At 42.5% G+C, this 20607-nt stretch overlaps 1 protein-coding gene across 15 annotated transcripts in view; it reads right to left on the bottom strand.

The window, feature by feature from the left end:
• SYNE1 (spectrin repeat containing nuclear envelope protein 1) overlaps positions 1 to 19719 on the bottom strand; it is a 464275-nt gene extending 444556 nt beyond the window's left edge. For 12 of the 15 annotated variants that reach the window (XM_060029751.1, XM_060029760.1, XM_060029756.1 and 9 more), the window contains exons 1-2: positions 19069 to 19418; positions 11597 to 11881 (exon numbers count right to left, since the gene is read on the bottom strand). In XM_060029751.1, coding sequence (XP_059885734.1) covers positions 11597 to 11663 — 67 coding nt within the window. In that variant the 5' untranslated portion in view covers positions 11664 to 11881; positions 19069 to 19418. Of the gene's footprint in view, positions 1 to 11596; positions 11882 to 12096; positions 12116 to 12193; positions 12537 to 19068; positions 19419 to 19582 lie in introns of those variants that run through there. The other 3 variants (XM_060029753.1, XM_060029752.1, XM_060029754.1) reach the window with 3 other exon arrangements.
• Between the last annotated feature and the right edge of the window lie 888 nt (positions 19720 to 20607).

Genomic DNA, 20607 nt, shown 5'->3' with positions numbered 1-20607 from the left:
GCACTATTTACAATAGCCAAGACGTGGAAACAACCTAAATGTCCATCAATAGATGAATGGATAAAGAACATGTGGGGGGGTGAGTGTGTGTGTGTGTGTGTATATATATGTATATGTATATATATATATATATAAAATGGAATACAACCCAGCCATAAAAAAGAATGAAATAATGCCATTTGCAGCAACATGGATGTACCTAGAGATTATCATACTAAGTGAAGTAAGTCAGAGAAAGACAAATACCATACGATATCACTTATATGTGGAATCTAAACTCTGACACAAATGAACTTATCTACGAAAGCGAAACTGACTCACAGATATAGAGAACAGACCTGTGGTTGCCAAGGGGCGGGGGGGAGGGACGGATTGGGAGTCTGGGATTACCAGATGCAAACTATTATATACAGAATGGATAAACAACAAGGTCCTACTATATAGCACAGGGAACTAAATTAAATATCCTATAATTAACCATAATGGAAAAGAATAAAAAAAGAGTGCTGTTTGTATACACGTTTCCAGTCTGATTTAACTATGCTTTATATTAGTTCATAAAATTCATTAATTATGCATAGGTGTCTACCTAGCATAATTATGAAAATAGAAAAGTATCGTAACATTAGAACATGAAATGATCTCAGAATATGTGACACTCACTGTATGAGACCCATGAACTTGGCAATGCTTTCACAACCATATGTTTTCATGCCTTTTGACTTGTAAACACAAAAGCCATGCACTCTTTAGGGATTTTTCACAAGTTTACTGAATAAGATGAAGTCAAGACACAAGAAATTTCCACCAAATCTTTTCATATGGCCTGTATCACATTTCTTACAAATTTGACTGTAGTGCTACTAATCGTAGAACAGAGATATTAAAGGGATATGATTAACATGAATACATCTAGAAATAAGAAAATAATTCCTAGTTTCTCATCATGATTATTCAGTACAACCTAAATGTTTTTGGTAGAAAACTGGATATTAAAATAATTAATAATCAAAATGATCTTTCCTTTTGATGAAATGTATAAGCAAGCTTCAATTCGCTAAGTGGCCACGAATCATTTTTTTGATAAGTTATTTTGAAACCTAGAAAGATAAGATTGTAAGTGATGGGAAGGCTCCCAGGCCCCCAGTATATTTAACCCACAGACCAGTTGATTGATTGCGCTCAAGTGCTCAAGGACTAGCTCTGTGTTCCAGTCAAGGAAGGGTTGAGATGAGGTGAGAGAGACAGTCCTCCTTTTCTACAAGACTGTTTCAGATACAATTCTGAGATAGCTAAGGGCTCCTTTGGATGTTTCGCTTCCTGTCCTCTTCACCCTCTTCCACCTCTTAATTTTGCTTTTGCAGTGGCCCTCAGGGTCTGAAGTTCTCCCAAGTCTGATCTCCTACCAGTGCTGGCCTCATGGGTGTGTGACTTGGGTACTGTATGGGGCCCTGCACCCAGATGGGCCCTATACCCAGATTGGCCCTACACGTGGCTCAATGTTCTGCTGCATATTAACTGTTCTTAATAACTGTTGAACAAGGGCCCACACTTTTATTTGTACTAAGCCAAAATAAAAAATTACAGAGCTAGTCTTGTCTCCTATCCATAATGATCCAGTTGATCATTAGCAACTATGCAAAAGAATAATCTTGAAGGAATATGCACTAATGTATGAAAAGCAAGTTACCCCTCAATTTTCTCAGAGGTGGGAGTTCCTCATATTATCTACTTATGACCTTGCTTATCATTTCACTGCTCAAGAACTCTGTCACTCCATCTTCAAAATAAGAACATCAAATTATAAATGATAAGTCACTTCCAATCTAAACAACCACACCAGTTCTATAAAACTGGGACCTGGGCTTTTAAATAAGGTGTTTTCAACTCAGGCAGAGTAAAAGATTACATGAAGATAATTTAGACCATTAAATGGTCTGCTAGGCTGGTCAATTTACTTAATTACATCTGCGTGTTTTGTGGAAATTTCATTTATTCATTCATTTATTCATCAAACATATACTTACACATCATATCTATCACCCAGTTTATAAATTCCTTGTTAATTATCATGTCACTCCAGTAGACTACGGCCCCACAAGGAGAGAAACCCCATATATCATATTCACATCTGTAGTCAGAGGACTCGGACACAGCAGAGGCTCAAAAAATATTTATTAAATGCAGGCATGCACAATTGGATGAACTGAGTACCTACTACATGTCAAGTTTTGTGCTCAGTACTGGATATCCAAAGTTGACTAAGACAAGACCCCTACCCTCAAGGTTCGAATATTCTAATGCGACACAGAGAGAAAGAAACAAACCATGACAGACTGATATAATCAGTACTTTAACAGAAGCATACTGACAGTAGAGGACAAAGGAGGAGTCGTTTCACTTTGGCTGGTGGCATGGGGAGAGTGGAGACAATGTGCTATCTGAGTCTTAAAGCCTGAGCCAAGTCTAGGTAAAGAAAAAGAAAAAGGGGAGAGAGCGACAGAGAGAAAGAGAACATGCAAACACATGGAAGTGAGACGGAAATTAGCTTGAGGAAAACCAGAAGTGGTTCAGGGTGGTGGAAACAACATCATTTACAGAGGGTGATCAGAAACAAAGACAGGAAGTTAGAAGGAGCCACATAGGAAGATCCATTTCGAATAATGAATTTATCTTAAAGGTTATGATGAGTCACTGTAGGCTTTGAAACAGGGGGAAAGACCCAACTGGAGTTGTATTTTGAACAATCTCTTTCATTATAATATCAAGGGTGCTGTTTAGCTCCCGGGTTTCTGGGTAAGAATTCCACATTTTTCCCTTCTATATTAGAGCAATGAATGCTCATTTCAACCACAAGTGGATAAAAATCTGTGAGAACTCTCAGAAAAGTAAAGGAGCTGAAAACTGTGACCATGTGTATGTAATTAGTGTAATTCTTGGCAACATGAACACCATGGTCCATAAAATAATAAGAAAATCAGCAACAATAACAAAAAAACCCACAAGATAAGTCCTGGAAATTTCAAATTTTCCTTCTGTCTTCTTTCTTCTGACCACAGAAGCTGCAGCTCTCAGTCTCATATGTGGGGTTCTCCTCATCCTCCCGCCCCTGATGTTGGATATTCTAGTTCTCAAACCTCTTTTCTATCTACGCTTTCTCTTTTTGCTTTTTTTTTTTTTTGCGGTACGCGGGCCTCTCACTGTTGTGGCCTCTCCCATTGCCGAGCACAGGCTCCAGACGTGCAGGCTCCTGGCCCAAATCAGTAAACAAGTCATCAGTATAATAAAGAATAACTAGATAAAAGGGATTCAAAATGCCATGTGAACAATGTTGGTGACATGTGAGGAGAAAGGAAGCAAAAGAATGGAGAACAGCTGTATAATTCAAGGTAAATAATTTTTTTAAAACATGGGTGGGGACCAGTGTTTACTAAACATGAAAGATTAATATCAGCAGAGGAGGAAGGAATTGTTTGTTTTTAATCCAAGAGGTCATTGTGAACAATGAGGAAACAAAAAGAACATAGGTTACCATAGAAACTATTTAAAAAATACTAAAGCAAACTTCACTACATCCAAGGAATTTAAAATCTTACATAAACCATTTCACCTTGACTCTGTTTGAGGCAGTTGTCAATTCCTCCTTCTCCCATTTTCATTCATTTATTTGAGTAAAACAAACAGAAAATTATGATTTGCCTGTCCTCAGGATTATGGCAAAGCGGCAGATATTCTTACACGATAACTTCTAGCTAAATGAGTACATGATTAACTGAATCCTATGACTGATAATTGCTTAATTACAAAATGTCACGCAAAGATCAGGAACTATGTATTTAGGTGTGAATACCACATAAAAAATGTGTCAATATTCTCATTGGCTCCAATTAGAAGGAAAATATAAGAGAAAAATAATAACCTGGGGTGTGAATTGCTTCTATAAGGCTTTTAAGATATATCAGGAATATATCACATGACATTTAAAGTCTACCACTTTTTCCCTTTATCGGTATCTATTACCTAAATTATACATTCATGAAACTCTAAAGTTCACGGGCACCTGTGTGGCCTTCATTTTCTTACAGAGGCCAACCCACGGCCCCAGGTTTGACTCAACACAGGCAGAGTTAAATAGCTACCAGCACAATGATTGAAAGAGTTCTCCCAAACGCAAACGTCGTTTTCCCAAATTCAGTTACAGCATTTTGGGGAATGGTACCTACCACCCCAGTCTCAATGGAGGGGCAATTCCAAAGTCGTCACAATGATTCAGATAATGCAAACACCTTGAATGTCATAGTTTCATTATGTCCTAGAGGAGCTAACTCAACAATGACCAAAGCAGTGAAAAGAGATGACACCGACTCCGTAAAGACTTTCTCCAAAACAGGAGAGGAATGCTCTTAGTTTCCTTATGTGGAACGAGTCTAGAAAGATAAAGTCAAGGGGTGCAAATGGAGGTTTATGAGCGAAGGAGGTGCACTGAGATGTGAGAGTCACACACAGGTGTCCAAAATGGCATCAGTGGACGCACCATTCTCACAAGGACAATCCTTCAGTTCACAGCAGGGTCCCCAACTCCACAAGGATGGAGAACTGATTAGGGCCTGAGTGAGAGCTATTTTATCCTTAGGATGCATTATTGATTGGGCTCAACATCAATACAGAATTTTATTTATATAATTAATTCTTAAGGAATTGCTCTTATCCAATTAACTTCCAAGAACCCTGCAACTCTTTATGGGCAACGCACAGGACCATTCTTTTCTTCTTCCAGAAATGATTTTGAAACTGTATGCATCAACTCAGGCCTGATATTTATATATAAAAAACACATAATCTTTTTATGTGCTATAAACATTGAAATCTGCACATGTAAAGAACATTAACGGCATCAACACAATTGATCACTTCATCCTTGAACTTTCTCCTTTGGCTGCCAGGGAAGCCTTCTGTCTTCTTTCTTCTGACCACAGAGGCTGCAGCTCTCAGTCTCATACGTGGGGCTCTCCTCATCCTCCTGCCCCTGATGTTGGATGTTCTAGTTCTCAAACCTCTTTTCTATCTTTTTTTTTTTTTTTTTTTGCGGTACGCGGGCCTCTTACCGTTGTGGCCTCTCCCTTTGCGGAGCACAGGCTCCGGACGCGCAGGCTCAGCGGCCATGGCTCACGGGCCCAGCCGCTCCGCGGCATGTGGGATCTTCCCGGACCGGGGCACGAACCCGTGTCCCCTGCATCGGCAGGCGGACTCCCAACCACTGCGCCACCAGGGAAGCCCTCTATCTATTCTTATTCCCTGGGTGGTGTCAGCCCATCCCACAGCTTTAAATACTCTCTATGTGCTTATGATTTCCAGATGTTTTTTTCCAGCTGTATCTTCTCCCTTCATCTCTACAGCCCCAGACACTCAATTACTCTCTTGGATGTCCACCAGCCATCTAAAATGTAACATGTCCCCCAGAGCTCTTGATTTTCCTTCTCAACCTTATTCCCAACAGTCTTATATATTTCCTCATTTCCAAATGAAAAATGAAGGGGCCAGTTTTCACTCCTCTCTCTCACACACCACAGCCAATCCATCAGCAAAATCTTTTGGCTTTACTTTCGAAATATATCTAGATTTTTACCACTTCTGTCTCTATCCACTGTTTAATATCTAGTCGAAGCCACTCTTATCTCTCTTCTGAGTTATCAAAGTTGACCCTCCTAGTCTCCCTGCTTCCACCGCTGAAAATCAGTCTGATGTTAAGTATTTATATTATATTCACTCAACAATACTTATGAATTGTCCATACTAGGAAATGCACTGTGCTACTCAATGTATAGGGCACTGACATGCATTTGACCCAATTTCTACCTTCAAGGTAGTTGACATAATTTTAGCATTTGTAAACTTTTGTGAATTTTGATTTAGCAGTTTTCTTTTTCTATTTGAGAGCCAATATTTTTACAGGCCTTTAAAAATCCTGAAGGCTTCAGGCACTTTCTCCATAATGCACAGTGGATAAAAGGCTCTGCAAAAGGAAAAGCTTGGAGAATAGGGCATTATACAAATGTAAATGCTTTAATACATTTAATAGTAATATGAACATGTAATATATCTTTAGGAAGGAAAAATGTGTTTAAAGCACGACAGTTACAAAAACAACACACACATCTGAGGGGTCAATACAGTCACCCATTCAGACTGGACAGGTGTCCTTAAAATGATTTTATGGTCAAAACCCAATTTTGATTAAAATTCAGTTAAAGATTTTTTTTAAAGAAAGCAAATAAAGTAGAAGCCAATTTAACTGGTTTCTTCCTTTGTTTGTTTGTATTTTGCGGTACGCGGGCCTCTCACTGCCGTGGCCTCTCCTGTTGCGGAGCACAGGCTCCGGACGCGCAGGCTCAGCGGCCATGGCTCACGGGCCCAGCCGCTCCGCGGCATGTGGGATCTTCCCGGACCGGGGCATGAACCTGTGTCCCCTGCATCGGCAGGCGGACTCTCAACCACTGCACCACCAGGGAAGCCCCTCTTCCTTTGTTTTAACGTATGTTTTGACTAATCTCATCTTCGATTCCTTAATTTAGGGATCATGATTTATCTACTTGTTCATCAAATATTTATTGAACTATGATGTTCCAAAACATCATTGTTTTTGTTGAGTTTTGTGTTATATTTAAATTTGAGATGCTGTCATATAATGTCCATTATAGGAACAAAGAGATTAAACCAAAAGGAGAATTTCAGCCTAAATATGATAAATGGATCTTTGACACTACTTTGTAGTTTAATAAGAAGATTCATTAAGTCAAAGCAACAAAACTTAATCTTTAAAGCATTATAAAAAAATCAGAATCTCCACAAGATGGCAAATTTTTCCTACCAATGCTTATTTGATGTTAACCTAAAAGAAAATTAAGTCTTCATTAGTTGTAGTTGTTTATTCTACTTTTCAGTAAGCTTTTTTGTTAGTCTGAGGGTTTTGTGTTTTTTTTACAGTAAAATAGATTTATAGGAAATAATATATTTAACCAAAAAAGTTCAATGTTGATCATAAAAACAATTTTAGGGGAAGGCCATGATTATTTTTTTTGAACAGTTAGCAAATTTCATAGATATATCTCCAAGAGTAAATGTTTACTCCTTTCCTCATTTGTCTCTCTTTGATTTTATTCACAAGGTTTAAAAATCAAAGTTTAACTTTGTAGTCAATAATTCTTCTTTTTTACAAAATTGATCTCTATGTGACACACTAGCCTGCCCATTTGAGTCTTCTCTGGCATTTACCACTTGCTCTGCAAGGTTGCATGGATGCCACCCTGCCTTGAAATAATCAACATTGATACTTTAATTTAAAAATCCTGGGCTTCCCTGGTGGCGCAGTGGTTGAGAGTCCGCCTGCCGATGCAGGGAACACGGGTTCGTGCCCCGGTCGGGGAGGATCCCATATGCCGCGGAGCGGCTGGGCCCGTGAGCCATGGCCACTGAGCCTGCGCATCGGAGCCTGTGCTCCGCAACGGGAGAGGCCACAACAGTGAGAGGCCCGCGTACCGTAAAAAAAAAAAAAAAAAAAAAAATTTTAAATGCCCTGTATTATGCCAGTGTCTAATATTTGCTTTTATTTAAATATTAAATTGCTTATATTTAAATGGATAAAAGTTACAGAAACATTCATTCTTCTTAAGAGCAAACAAAACTCTTCATTGCAGTCTGTCCGCTCATCCATAATTCAGGAGCCCTGCCTAAAACATGCCCGAACAAGTACAAATACTGGCAAAGGTGAAATATTGAACCGCTACAGTAGCAGCTAAATTATGTAGCAATCTATGTGTGTGCCTTAATTTCATAGCACTGGAAGTAAAAACTAAAAGCAGAAAAACAGTCAACAATTATGGTTGTAAACTAAATAAGCAAGAGAGGAAAGCCAAGGTACCATTATTCAATGTTACATGCTTTTTATTAGTTATACAAGGAGCTGATATGACAATAAAACCCTAGAGTGGGGGAGAAACATTAGTTATGTGGATTATCTATCCAGGCAAAGAGAAGAGGATTCTAGAAGAATGTTCTTATATATTTGAACTTTGAAAATAGCAACTCTGGTTCTATTTAAGTTAATAAAAATTTCCTGTTCCTCAAATAAATTCCCTCACTTGTCTTAATTATCTAGGTAATAATAGCAGCCCTCCGTTTATTAGGACCTTGGTCCCTCGTTTGGAGGTTCTAGCAGGCAAGAAAAGTTACTCAATACCCCTGGCAGAAGACAGGTCTCCTCTGGCCGGCTGACTCTTGTTTGGGTTCAAAGCCATCAGCAGGATGCACAGTGAGAGCTGAGATGAAGAGGAGGCCTTGCCAGCTGAATCGGCAAAATTAACCCAGCAGATCAATATGTTAACAGACAAATCCGCAGATCACCTTTCCTTCCAGCCCTGTCATTTGGCTTTCACTGTTGCAGGCTAGATGTGTTGCATCTTGTACAGATCTTACATTTTGTTGTCACCAATTACCTATTTTATGACATAACTGATGCTAAAAGTTAATGATAAGTATCTAGGGCTCAGGAATTTTCTCTCCTTCTGAATTGTAAGGTTTATTGTTCTAAATTTGTCAAGTACCCTTAGGACATGTTATAACTTTTTCTTACACTAGAGAGGAGAAAAATTATACAGTAAGTATAGTCCCTTCATTATGTAATACAGTTACTTGCTTTATACAGTACAGAATATAAAAAAAACGGTTAACATTCCTCCCCAAATCTGCATGACTAGCCCAATTTGCAACAAACTGTCAGGCCTGTGCCTTCTCATCCGGTTTTCTTCCATGACAATCGGAACAGCTGACCATATGACAGTATTTATAGTTTTTAAAGCATCTTTTGTCTATTATGTCACTGAGCTTGACAACAATCTTGAGAGGGCTGAGCAGGGTGAAAACAGTCCACATTTTGCAAGTGGGGTCCCTAAACACATAGATGCTAAATTAGGACATTTACCGTCACAGGCCTGGGGTGCGGGGAGGGTGGGACTCCAGGGCTTTCCCCCACTCCACCCACCTCTCAAGCAAAACCATCTGTACATCCACGAAAACAAACAAATGAACAAAGCACTGAGCCATCAGTACCCTTCTGTCTCCTCTCACTCCTAACCATCACCTTAATAAAAAAATTTTTACTGATGTATAGTTGCTATGCAATATTATACGTTATTTCAGGTATATAATACAATGATTCACAGTTTTTAAAGGTTATACTGTCTATAGTTATCATAAAATATTGGCTATGTTCCCTGTGTTTTACAATATATCCTTGTAGCTTATTTATTTTATACATAGTAGTTTGTACCACTTACTCCCCTACCCCTATATTCCCCTCCCCACTTCCCTCTCCCCACTGGTAACCCCTAATTTGTTCTCCATATATGTGAGTCTGCTTCTTTTTTGTTATATTCACTAGTTTGTTGTATGTTTTAGATTCCACATTAAGCAATATCCTACAGTATTTGTCTTTCTCTCTCTGACTTATTTCACTTAGCATAATGTCCTCCAAGTCCATCCATGCTGCTACACTACAAAAAATAAAATAAAATAAAACACTGAGGCATCAGTACCCTTCCCTCTCCTCTCACCTCTAACCACTACTTTAATAAAAGAATTTTCACTCAAACCAAAATAAGTATAAAGAGTAGAGTGCTGGTAGGACCATAATCTGATTCTGAATTAAGTGTTTCAAACTTACTTTCTACACCTTTCCTTTGTTGTCAATATGTATCTTATCCACAGAATTTTCACATTTAGTCATTCAAAGGAAAATCTGCTTCGTTACCTAAGTATCTTCCCACACTTTTGCAAAGAACCCTAAGTTTCCATTCCATCATTTTGAAGCTGAGGTTACGGGGGCACAAAATGGTTCAGTCATTTGTACCCAGGTAAACGGCAAAGACGGACAAGACAGAGTAAAGAACTCCAAGTTCAGTGTTCCATCCACCCAAGTAAAGATGTACCACTTAAACTGGAGATCCTTGGCAACGGCGAGACCCAGTCAAAGGTTTTTCAGCCTATGGAGGAGGTTTATGCCCACATATTCAGCAAGGATCTGGTCTTTTATCTAACCAGGTTCTTTCCAGCATGACGAGTGGGATTTTTCCACAATTGTTGGGAAACAAACACTGCTTGCACGGAAGCACCACAAATCAGCCCAGGCAGATGAACATGGGTGGGGGTCACGTGACTGCAGGAGCTTCAGTCAAACGGGTGGTCTCCGGTCAGACAAAGAAAAACACCCATTCCCACTGATAGCCTGATTTTCTATAAATCGGAGCATGTTCCGGGTCATGAACAGCCAGAGGTGAGAGTCTGGTCTGTATCTGAAAGTGAAAAGTGCCTAACTGGAAATGACTGCTCGTGTGCACATTAAATGCATTAGAAGCCAGGAAAGTGGGGCTGTGACAGATTAATATGACGGCTGCGGTGCAAAGTCACATGCTCAAAAGCCAAGCTACAGTATTATGCTCAAGCTCGCTTGACAAAGCCTAGAGCCAAACACGGCTAAGTATGGCCAGTTTTATATCCTGAAAACAGCCATTTGAAGCCTGAGAGAAGTAACAGGAGGACTGTGACAAAAGAAGCAATATTTTCATGTAGGTGTGGATGATGATTTCTTTTTTCTGGTTCAAGGAATACACATATTAAAGTGTGTATTTTAAAGCCTATTTTAATATTTTTCTAGTTCAGATGGAAGTCATACTGTTCACAGCCTTTGATTTTAGGAACCAGAACAAAGTAAAAATCAACTACTCACTTAAAAAGGAAAGGAAGGACAAGGTTCTGGGAATTAACCCAGTCACAAGCCATTCCAATCTTTCTGTTAATGCAAAATCCATTCATAATTTGGCCAAATTGTTATTAACTTCCAAAAACTCCTTTGAAAATTATGAGTTTCAATTTCAAATGAAAGAACTTGAACCATTCACACTGAAGAATTCATCTATGAGCTGCCATAACATTTCCCTGTTAACTCTCTTGTGTAAAACCATTTGGTGCTGGAGAAAGAACACAGGTGAAGGACGGGGTTCCAGTCCACACGGGGCCACGAGCCATTAATCTCGTCAGGTCATGACACCCCTCTGGGCCTTTTGGCCTCTTTTTGCTTAAAGACTTTCTAGATGTCCAAGAGCTTTCTCGCTGGGATAACTAAACCACTGGTTTACTTATTTGACTGTAGCATATAGTTATTTGTCCACCATTGTCATGATATCCTTATCAGGGCCTTGTCATGGTGCTGTATCGTCATTTTTTATTGAAAGACAGTTTGCCGATGACTCAGTTCTCAGCCAGACACTGAACTGAATAGCCATTAAGGTCACACTAATGCAGACACGAAACCAAAAAAGGAGCTTTGTCTTTTTTCTACTTAAAGAAGACAGCATCTTAAAATAGCATGGACTAGTTTGAAAACACTAGGATAAAAGCCATCACGGTGCTATTCCCTGCTGCAGCTTCATAAAATTGAACAAAAACGCAAGCAAACTGAAGAGAATCTGAGGTAAGCTGGCATTTAAAATTTAAAGCATATGAGAAAACAAAACAAAAAACCCTTGACGTTTCTGCCCCTTACCTTGCAGCCTCTGCATCACGTTGGCGATGTCCCGAGAAGCCCGCGAGGCTGTCCTGGAGGCTGCCATGGTCCCACGTTGGCGTGGAACCACCACTGGAGACTCTCTGCCTGACGTAGTGCAGCCCTAGGTCCCTCCAGAAAACATACTTGAACTTCTCCAGTTCTATCGAGTCATGGACGAATCCCAGGCGCTCACAGCAGTCAGTGAAGAGATCTCCCAGAAATCCAACCACTTCTTTTTTCTTCTTTTGCTTTAAGACTGTCCTCTTAAATGAACTCAGGAACCTGAAAACCAAACAGAAAAGGTTCAATATTTTTAAAACATCTATATAGGTCACCCGAGTGCAAAAAGTAGAGCTATCTTTATTTAATTTGAAGAGATGATTCATCTCTTATTTCTGAAGTGAAATAACTAATGTAAAAATACTTATAAACTATAAAGTAATAGGCAAATATGAGGAATTTTCATGGTACTTGATAAACACATAATCAAAACATACACAGCAAAATTGGTTGCTAAAAGGAGAAATATTCATTTTTTTCCATGTTTTCTTTTTAAACTAGACCTTTTTCACTGATCTATGAAAGTGAAAGTACCTGTATTCAAAACGCCGGTTCTATTTCCTACTATTCACAGGTTCTCTTATCTGGGCTATTTCAGCCTGCTTTGCACACCTATTTTGCTCTGTTGTGTTTGTACACTTTTTAGGAATGAGATCAGATCTTAGCTCCTAAAATTTGATGAATTGAAACAGGATAAATATAAAACTATTTCATTCTAGAAATTCAAATTTCGAATCTTGTCATTTTAGAAGACAAATGGGTTTGATCTAGCTTTTCCCTCCCCATAGAAAGATTCTAAAGTAAGTTGGAAGGCTGGGGTGGGATGGGGGGCTAACAGAGAGGACATTTTCCTTCCAATCCCTTTCCTTCCTGTATTCTCTGCTTTGGTCAAGCTTAATTCATCATGCTGGACGCGGGGAGGTAAAAAAGAGATAAGAGAGTAGTTGATGAAATCTTGACATGGAGACATGTACTTTGAACATGAATTTCCTAACCCTAGGGTTAGCCGAAGAGGAGGCCTTGCCATGAACAGGACAACTGATGACAGAAAGAAGAGGAGGGTGAAAAATGTACCCAGAGAAAAGAAATTTAACCAAGACACCAAACCAAGGGGGCTTATGTGAGCGTGATACTTTTACAATTCATACTCATCTCTGGGCTATGATGATGAAGGTGAAGAAAAGAAACAGGGTGGGGGCAGGGGAGGACGGCAAAAGCAAGACAGTAAAGAAAACACAGCGCATCTATGTGTGTGGTCCACCTTCATCTATGGGATGGTCCAACTTCGGCAAGGAAATAAGAGGTGTCTATGAGTGCTATCAAACATTGTAACGTGAATGTGTGGTCATAAAACTTGTATTATTTGTGAAGAACTGGTTAAGTAATACAGTGTAATTACAGATTACAACTGATTTTTAAAATGGCATTAACACCAGTATATACTGGTATCTAGTTAGATTCTACGAATACGCTGATAACATCTTTTTTAGACCACTACCTCAAAAAGGATGTAAAACATTGCACACTGCTGCTGCCCTGCACATTTCTGGGGCCAGAAAGGGTGTACCGGTCACTTAGCAAGTTAGGGGTCAGTGGTGCAGTGAATAGCACTGACTGGTAAGAAGGCAAAGACAGACTTCTCCTGGCTACTTGCAAAGATACAGAAAGCAGGACCCAATACTCCGCAGCTTCTAGGCTAGAGAGGTACCTCTCAGTGGGTGGTTCCCCCAGGGGTTCTCAGAGGAGAAATAATTACTAATGGCTGGCCCTCATGCCTCAAGGCCTGCAGCCCTACTGGAGCTGTACACCCATTAGCAGCCTTCATGTCCTGGGGAAAAACATTCCACCAGTCCACATACCAAAGCTACCTTAATTTGAAGACTGATAGACAGTGAGAAGTGCCTAAGGGATGTTACAAATGGCTCCCCTAGGGCTTCCCTGGTGGCGCACCCCTAGGGCTTCCCTGGTGGCGCAGTGGTTGAGAGTCCGCCTGCCGATGCAGGGGACACAGGTTTGTGCCCTGGTCCGGGAAGATCCCACATGCCAGCGGAGCAGCTGGACCCGTGAGCCATGGCCGCTGAGCCTGCGCATCCGGAGCCTGTGCTCCGCAACGGGAGAGGCCACAACAGTGAGAGGCCTGCGTACCGCAAAAAACAAACAAACAAAAAAAAACAAGATGCATGCCAGGCAGGATGGATAGCTTGAGCAAAGGCATGGACACAAGAAACAGCATGATTTGTATGTAGAACTGCCAACAGTCAGTGAGGGACTCTATCAGGTGACATTCTGGGGCTGAGGCTGGCAAAGGAGGGAGCAGCCAGATGGCTCAGCCCTGTGTGCTCTGCCCAGAAGCTGGTCCTGGGTCTCCAGGAGGCAACAGGAAACCTTGAGGGATTTTGAAGCTAGACGTGACCACGTGTGATTGAGGTTATTCTAGCTACACTTTTTTTTTTTAAGTACATTGCTCTTTTTCTTTTTTTTTTTTTTTAATTTTATTTAGTTATTTTTGGCTGTGTTGGGTCTTCGTTGCTGCACGCGGGCTTTCTCTAGTTGTGGTAAGCGGGGGCTACTCTTCGTTGCAGTGCGCCGGCTTCTCATTGCAGTGGCTTCTCCTGTTGCGGAGCACGGGCTCTAGGCGTGCAGGCTTCAGTAGTTGTGGCACACGGGCTCAGAAGCTGTGGCTTGTAAGCTCTAGAGCGCAGGCTCAGTAGCTGTGGCACATAGGCTTAGTTTCTCCCCGGCATGTGGGATCTTCCCAGACCTGGGCTCGAACCCGTGTCCTCTGCATTGACAGGCGTATTCTAAACCACTGCGCCTCCAGGGAAGCCCATTCTAGGTACGTTTTTTAAGGGTGTATTTGAGGTTGACAGCTCAAAGTTCCAGGAAGATCTGTTAGGAAGGTATCTCAGGCGTCCAGGTGGAAGATGATGAGAGACTGAAACAGGATGGTGAACGGAGGGTAAAATCCAAACAAATCTTGAGGAGGCAAAACGTGCAGGACTTGGTGACTGGGGGGAGACAGGGAGTGGGGGGTGAGGTAGCCAGGGGATCGTGAATGACTCTCAGGGCTCTGACTTGAGCTTCTGTGGGCCACGGTACCATAGGCTGAGCGCAGCAGTAGAGGAGCTGTGCAGGTCACTATTTCCCCAAACTCTGCAGTTCATACCCTCACATCCTTGCTGAACAGCATCTTAATTACCCCTCCACACGCTCAGCTGAGCAAATCCAAAGGCTCGCTGGACCCAGCCGAGGACCCACACTCTGCGCGAAGCCCCCGCTCACACAGCAGCGCACTTTCAGCAATTCCCTCCATTCCTCCAGCACCAACAAGCCACGCTATGCAAAGACCTGTCTTATAATCCTTAACAGTCAGTCTTATCTCCCTCTAATGAGACCATGAGCATTCTGCAGGCATAGAGGTTATAACTCTTGCTGTTTTGACATCACACCCACTGATATTAACTAGATCTCTGGAATACATCCTAGCCCCCAGTATATATTTTTGTTTTCTTGAATCACTTTCACTCCCACTCCTTTGCCGGAGTGAGTCACATAAGTGTCTAATTTTACATTTAATTATTGTTTTCCTCTATTCCTCACTAAAGTATGAACGCGTAGTTTTCTACAGGACTACCCTCAGAAAACTCCTTCCTCCCCACTGCAAAAGACGCTGATGCAACATCCTTCCCTTTTTAGACATAAGATTAAATATTTTGCTTTTACCATTCACGTACACACATATTTCCTATTTTTTGAAATTATGATATTCTTGCTTTCTACTGATACTTAAATTTAAAGGGCCATGTGATTTGATAAAAATTTCAAATTAATCAGACAAAGATAATAAAAGGAGATTTTTACAAGATATGTGTTCTGGATGTAGGAAGATGTGAGTTTAGACTTAGCTCTGCTCTGACTAGCTGGATGATCTTGAGCTGGTTCTGTGTATGGAGGTGCTCAACAAACACCTGACATGGGATCGTGGTAACGGGACATGCACAGACTCTGGACCAAAACAGACATGGAGCTGAGTCTTAATTCTGCCTCTTCCTGTCCATGTGGGCATGACCTACAGAACTAGGACATGAGAGGAATGTCCAGCACCGTCAATGATCTCAAGAGTCCCAGGCTAATTAAGAGTTTTTAATCAGGTGCAGGATATTGGGCGGCGGGGGGGGGGGGGGCGGTAGGAAGAGAGGGTGAGGGATGGGAAGGGAGACTTAGGGAGACACTGATGGGTTGTGTGCCAATTAACAGTCCTTGCACCATCTTCTAATCATTTCCAGGGAAGGAACTAAGATTATAAAGCAGCTAATTATATCCACCACACCTAGCAGAGAGGTAAGATTCCTGTATTTATTATGTCATACAGCAAATGTATTGAGAAACCACGTGTAAAGGACACCGGTACTGAGTAAATAGCAGTGAACAAGACAGATAAGCCCCTCTTAGAGTTTATGTACCAGAGCAGGGGATGATACAAACAATATTACAATAAAGTAGGTTGCGTATTGTAATGGAGAAATCCAAGGTACTGTGGGAGCAAAGAGAATACCCAACCACTACCATCTGCTGTATTTATCATGCGGGATGCAGAGGGAATTTAGAGTATCTGCTATCTGGGATTCTCCTATCTGAACAATGTACTCTTCTTAACACCAACACCTGTGAAAAGCACGGGAATGAATCATCACAACTTGACTTTTCCAGTCTCTAAGCAGAATGGACAACTGGCTGCTAAAGCAGTTTCCTATTTGTTCTATTAAAAAGGAATACAGGGGGCTTCCCTGGTGGCGCAGTGGTTGAGAGTCCGCCTGCCGATGCAGGGGACACGGGTTCGTGCCCAGGTCCGGGAAGATCCCACATGCCGCGGAGCGGCTGGGCCCGTGAGCTATGGCCACTGAGCCTGCACATCCGGAGCCTGTGCTCCACAGCGGGAGAGGCCACAACAGTGAGAGGCCCGCGTACCGTAAAAAAAAAAAAAAAAAAAAAAAAGCTACTGAATACATCTCAACCCCCCTTCTATCTAAGCCCTTTGCTGGAGCGAGTCACATTAAGTGTCTAATTTTACATTTAATTATTGTTTTTCTCTATTCATCCTTTAGTAATGGTACTAATTAATGAATGCTAAGATGGCTAAATGGTGGGGAAGAAGAGGGACATCCTGCAGTTAATACAAAAATATTACTGATGCCTGTGTACTGGCTATCAGTGAACAGTGCTGCTAATTTTTCACTCATGGATTTTACAGGGTAACAAATAAAAATTGGTCCTTTCCCTGGAAGAACAAAAATATGTAGAAGTACTCAAAAGACGAAGTGCAGAGCTGATCAGCATGACAGATACTATGTCATGACTGAACATTTTTTTTTAAGCCTGGAGTATAAATCTTGCCCAAAGATGCCTGCTACCTTCCTCCCGTGCTTTACTAGAGTCTATATTGCACTTCGTGCCAAACATGAGTTCTCACTGGTTTAGACCACAAGGAAGGACACATTTAACACATTTCAGAGAAGGAGATATGCAGACTTCCTCAAAGGGGAGCCTTGGGTCCTGCACGCCTGTCTTCAGACCACAGGGTGTGACTGCTGTATCTAGCGTTGGTGCCGTCTGCCCTGGGGAGAAATTGCTACTAACCTTGCCCAGTCATGGGTTTCTTACATCCGGTTTCAGTGACACCTCCCTTCATCTCCAAGTAGCTGTGTGGGCTGCATAATTATCAGAGAGCAGGTCCTACTGTAGCACCCTCCCCACTTAGCACAAGCAATTCTTGAACATTTTTCAATGATAAGCTACCTTTTCTCAATCTTTACTTCTTTGCACAGAAGAATCAAGTGGAAAAAAATTCTTACGTGGGGGACGAGGACAGAAATAAACCAGTTTGTGAAAAAATCATTAGTTAAGACAGACAAAAGTGAGGCTATAATGTAATAACTGAGCAAATATTAGTTAAGACAGACAAAAGTGAGGCTATAATATAATAACTGAGCAAATATTAGTTAAGACAGACAAAAGTGAGGCTATAATAACTGAGCAATATTATTATCTGAGTCAGTCTGAAGATGTGTCTTTATCTTCAGCCTGAAATATATTAAGTTAGTGTTGATCTGGCACATTTTGTTCTAAAATTGACAGAAAGTAATAAACAGACTCAAAAATGCAAGCAAAAAACAGATGTGTTTTTTATTACACTGTTCTGGTGATGTCAGGAACTTTTTATCCATCCTATTAATCTTTTTCATCATGGAGAACAGCAGGCCTCTCAAAGAACAGTCCTCATGACTCATGGCTAAATCAGCATTTTACACAGATGCGGGTCATATTAATAATCTTTGCTTAATTGAAAATTATAATATTTCTCATACACAAGTCTAGCTCCTGAATACAAACGCTTTCTTTGGAAAAATAGCTCTCAGATGAAGACAAAAATAGATACCCATTAAAGAAGAGAGAGAGAAAAAAAAAACATTCATTTTGAACTCTCTTAACATTTACAGAAAATTTTCAGATGCGTACAGGTTTTCTACCCCAAACTGAGAAGCTCTGAAATGGACATTCTGGGATGCTAAGACCGGCTTCACAGCTGGTGTCTTTTTCTCCCCAGGGTTGAACCTGACTCTATTTGTGGAAGAGGGCCTGAACTTGCAGCCTCCAAGCTCTGTTATCCGAGGCAGCCCGCTGAACCCCGTTTCCCAGCCGGCTTTCTTTCCTGATGGCTAATAGCTGCTTTATTTTGCATATTTTCCTGTCCTCTGCCATACACCTGCCGCTCTGTGAACCACCATTTCACAGAACTCCCTCCGGCAGTGATGCAAAATCTGTCTGAAACGTATCTTTCTGGAGAGGAGATGAAAGTTATCTTGCCCTCTAGCGTAGGGTCCGCCTGCCAGAAATCGCAGGGCGACAGCTGGAGTAGAGTCTGAAGCCCCGGCCTCCGCTGTTCTTCAAGCCCCGGGCCGTGCTACCCATTTCCCCTCCCCCAGCCCTTCCTAAAATAGTCGGCAGTGGAGGAAGGGAGGCTCCTGGAATTTGTTCAGCGCCCTACATCTCCCATCTGATAGTAGCAACTGTCTCGACCATCGCAATAAGAGGGTGGCTGCCTTTTTCTTCTGCATCACTGGACCCCAGAAGAAGTGCCACAAGCGGAAGTGACAACTCAGAGGGGGGACGTTAATAGGGGTATCTACGCACGAGATGCAAGGAGAACGCTCCCCACCTCCGTCTCTCCTCATCCTTGAGTATCACACACGTACGCACACCACCGCCACCATCACCATCCTCTCCCTCCCATCAAGCACGCACGACCCCGAGCACGCACATACAAACTTGCTTACAATTTGTCTGCAATTTGTGCTGCTTGCACCCATATTCTCTCTCTCCTTCCTCTCTCCCTCTCTCCTTCCCTTTACCTTCTGTCTCTCTCTCTCGGGCTCGTTCTGGTTCCAGGTAGCGCAGCGAGCGCAGCGGCGGTGCCGGTGCGCGCTCTGGGCCGGCCGCGGTGGCGGGAGCCGGGGCGCGGCTGCAGGGCAGCGGGGCGCCGGGCGGCCCTGGTGACCGAGTACAACACGCCGGGCCGGCTCCCCGCCGGCGGCGGATCCGCGGCCGCGCTCCCGGGCCCGCTCGCACACTCACTCACTCACTCCTGCGCCCAGCTGCTCGGCTGCTCTGCCCTCTCTCTGCAAGCGGTCCTCCTTCCGGGTGCACCCTGGGGGTTCAGGCCTCCTCCCACTCCCCCGCCCCCGCACTAAAGCTCCCTTCGGGAAGGTTGGCTAGGCGGGTTCAGCCCCCAGGCAGGTTCCCGGCGCGACCCGTGCGCCGCCACGCCCCTCCCCGCGCCCGGCACCCGGCGCCCGGCTCCAGGATGCGCTGGTCCCTGGCAGAGCCAGGGGCGGGGGCCCGAGCCTCTCTCACCCGCTTCCCTACCTCCCGGAGAAGCACGGCCTCCAGAGTCTCTCCGCAGCTGCAAAGCCTTTCCGTGAGCCTCCCTCTCCGGGAGCCTTTCCACGGGGTCCACCTCCCGGAGGTCGAGGAGGAGAGAAATGGCCGAGAGCGCTGGGAAGGGGATTCGCTGCCCCGCCTTGCTAACTTTGCCTGGGGTTTCCAATGACCTGCTGACCTTCCTGAGCAGAACCTATCTTGAAAGGCTGGGGAGGTTCCCTGATGGTCCCGGGAAGGAAGTGGTGCGGTTCAATGAGGACATTTCTCTGGCTCCTTTTAAATCAACTTTCAGAAAATCCTAACGGCTGACCTTTTGGCTGTCAAATCAGTAGCATATAATTTTAGGGAGACTGGTCAGACTATAGATTTTTGTTCATGGGTTTATAAGGCTTGGATTTCCCGAGAAGACACCTGACATCTGAATCGTATTTATTCTTGGTTATTCGTTAAGATGACCCTGGAGAACTACCTTCAGGTTTTTCCCCCACGCTCTCCCTGAGGCTTTCATCATAAGTCCTTCTCATGGTGTAGAGGAGAGTCTGGGGTTGCCTAGTAGCCTTCGGAAGAATTTATCTTGTTGTGGTTTTATGGTTTCCAAGCAAAGTCAAACATAGTCTCTCTTCACCAACAACGAAGCCCAAGTCCAACAGGACTGTGGCAACTCAAATAATCGAAGCTATGTTGCAAGAATCTTACAAATAATAATTACCTTCTCGAATTTTCTATCTGAAAATAGTTTTTCCTATTCTCTACATTTGCAGAATGGAAGGATGGGGCTTTAAAGTGGATGAAGTTTTTCTTTGCCTCCTGCCTTTCCCTCCTCACTTGCTGCCAACACTCCACTGATTAGTTTTGCATTTCCTTCAAATTCTCTCCCTTTTGGATTCCATCAAAATAATATCTGACATGAATCTGGTAAACTCACCTGATGTGTTACCTTTCCTTGTGTTTACATATCTCAGAGACCAAAGAATGAATCTCTGAGTACAGTACTGGTTGCACCAGGGAGT

Source organism: Delphinus delphis, chromosome 14, assembly GCF_949987515.2.
Source record: "Delphinus delphis chromosome 14, mDelDel1.2, whole genome shotgun sequence".
NCBI lineage: Eukaryota > Metazoa > Chordata > Mammalia > Artiodactyla > Delphinidae > Delphinus > Delphinus delphis.
Note: the sequence above shows the minus strand (reverse complement) of the source record. Positions and strands in the feature narration are given on the sequence as shown.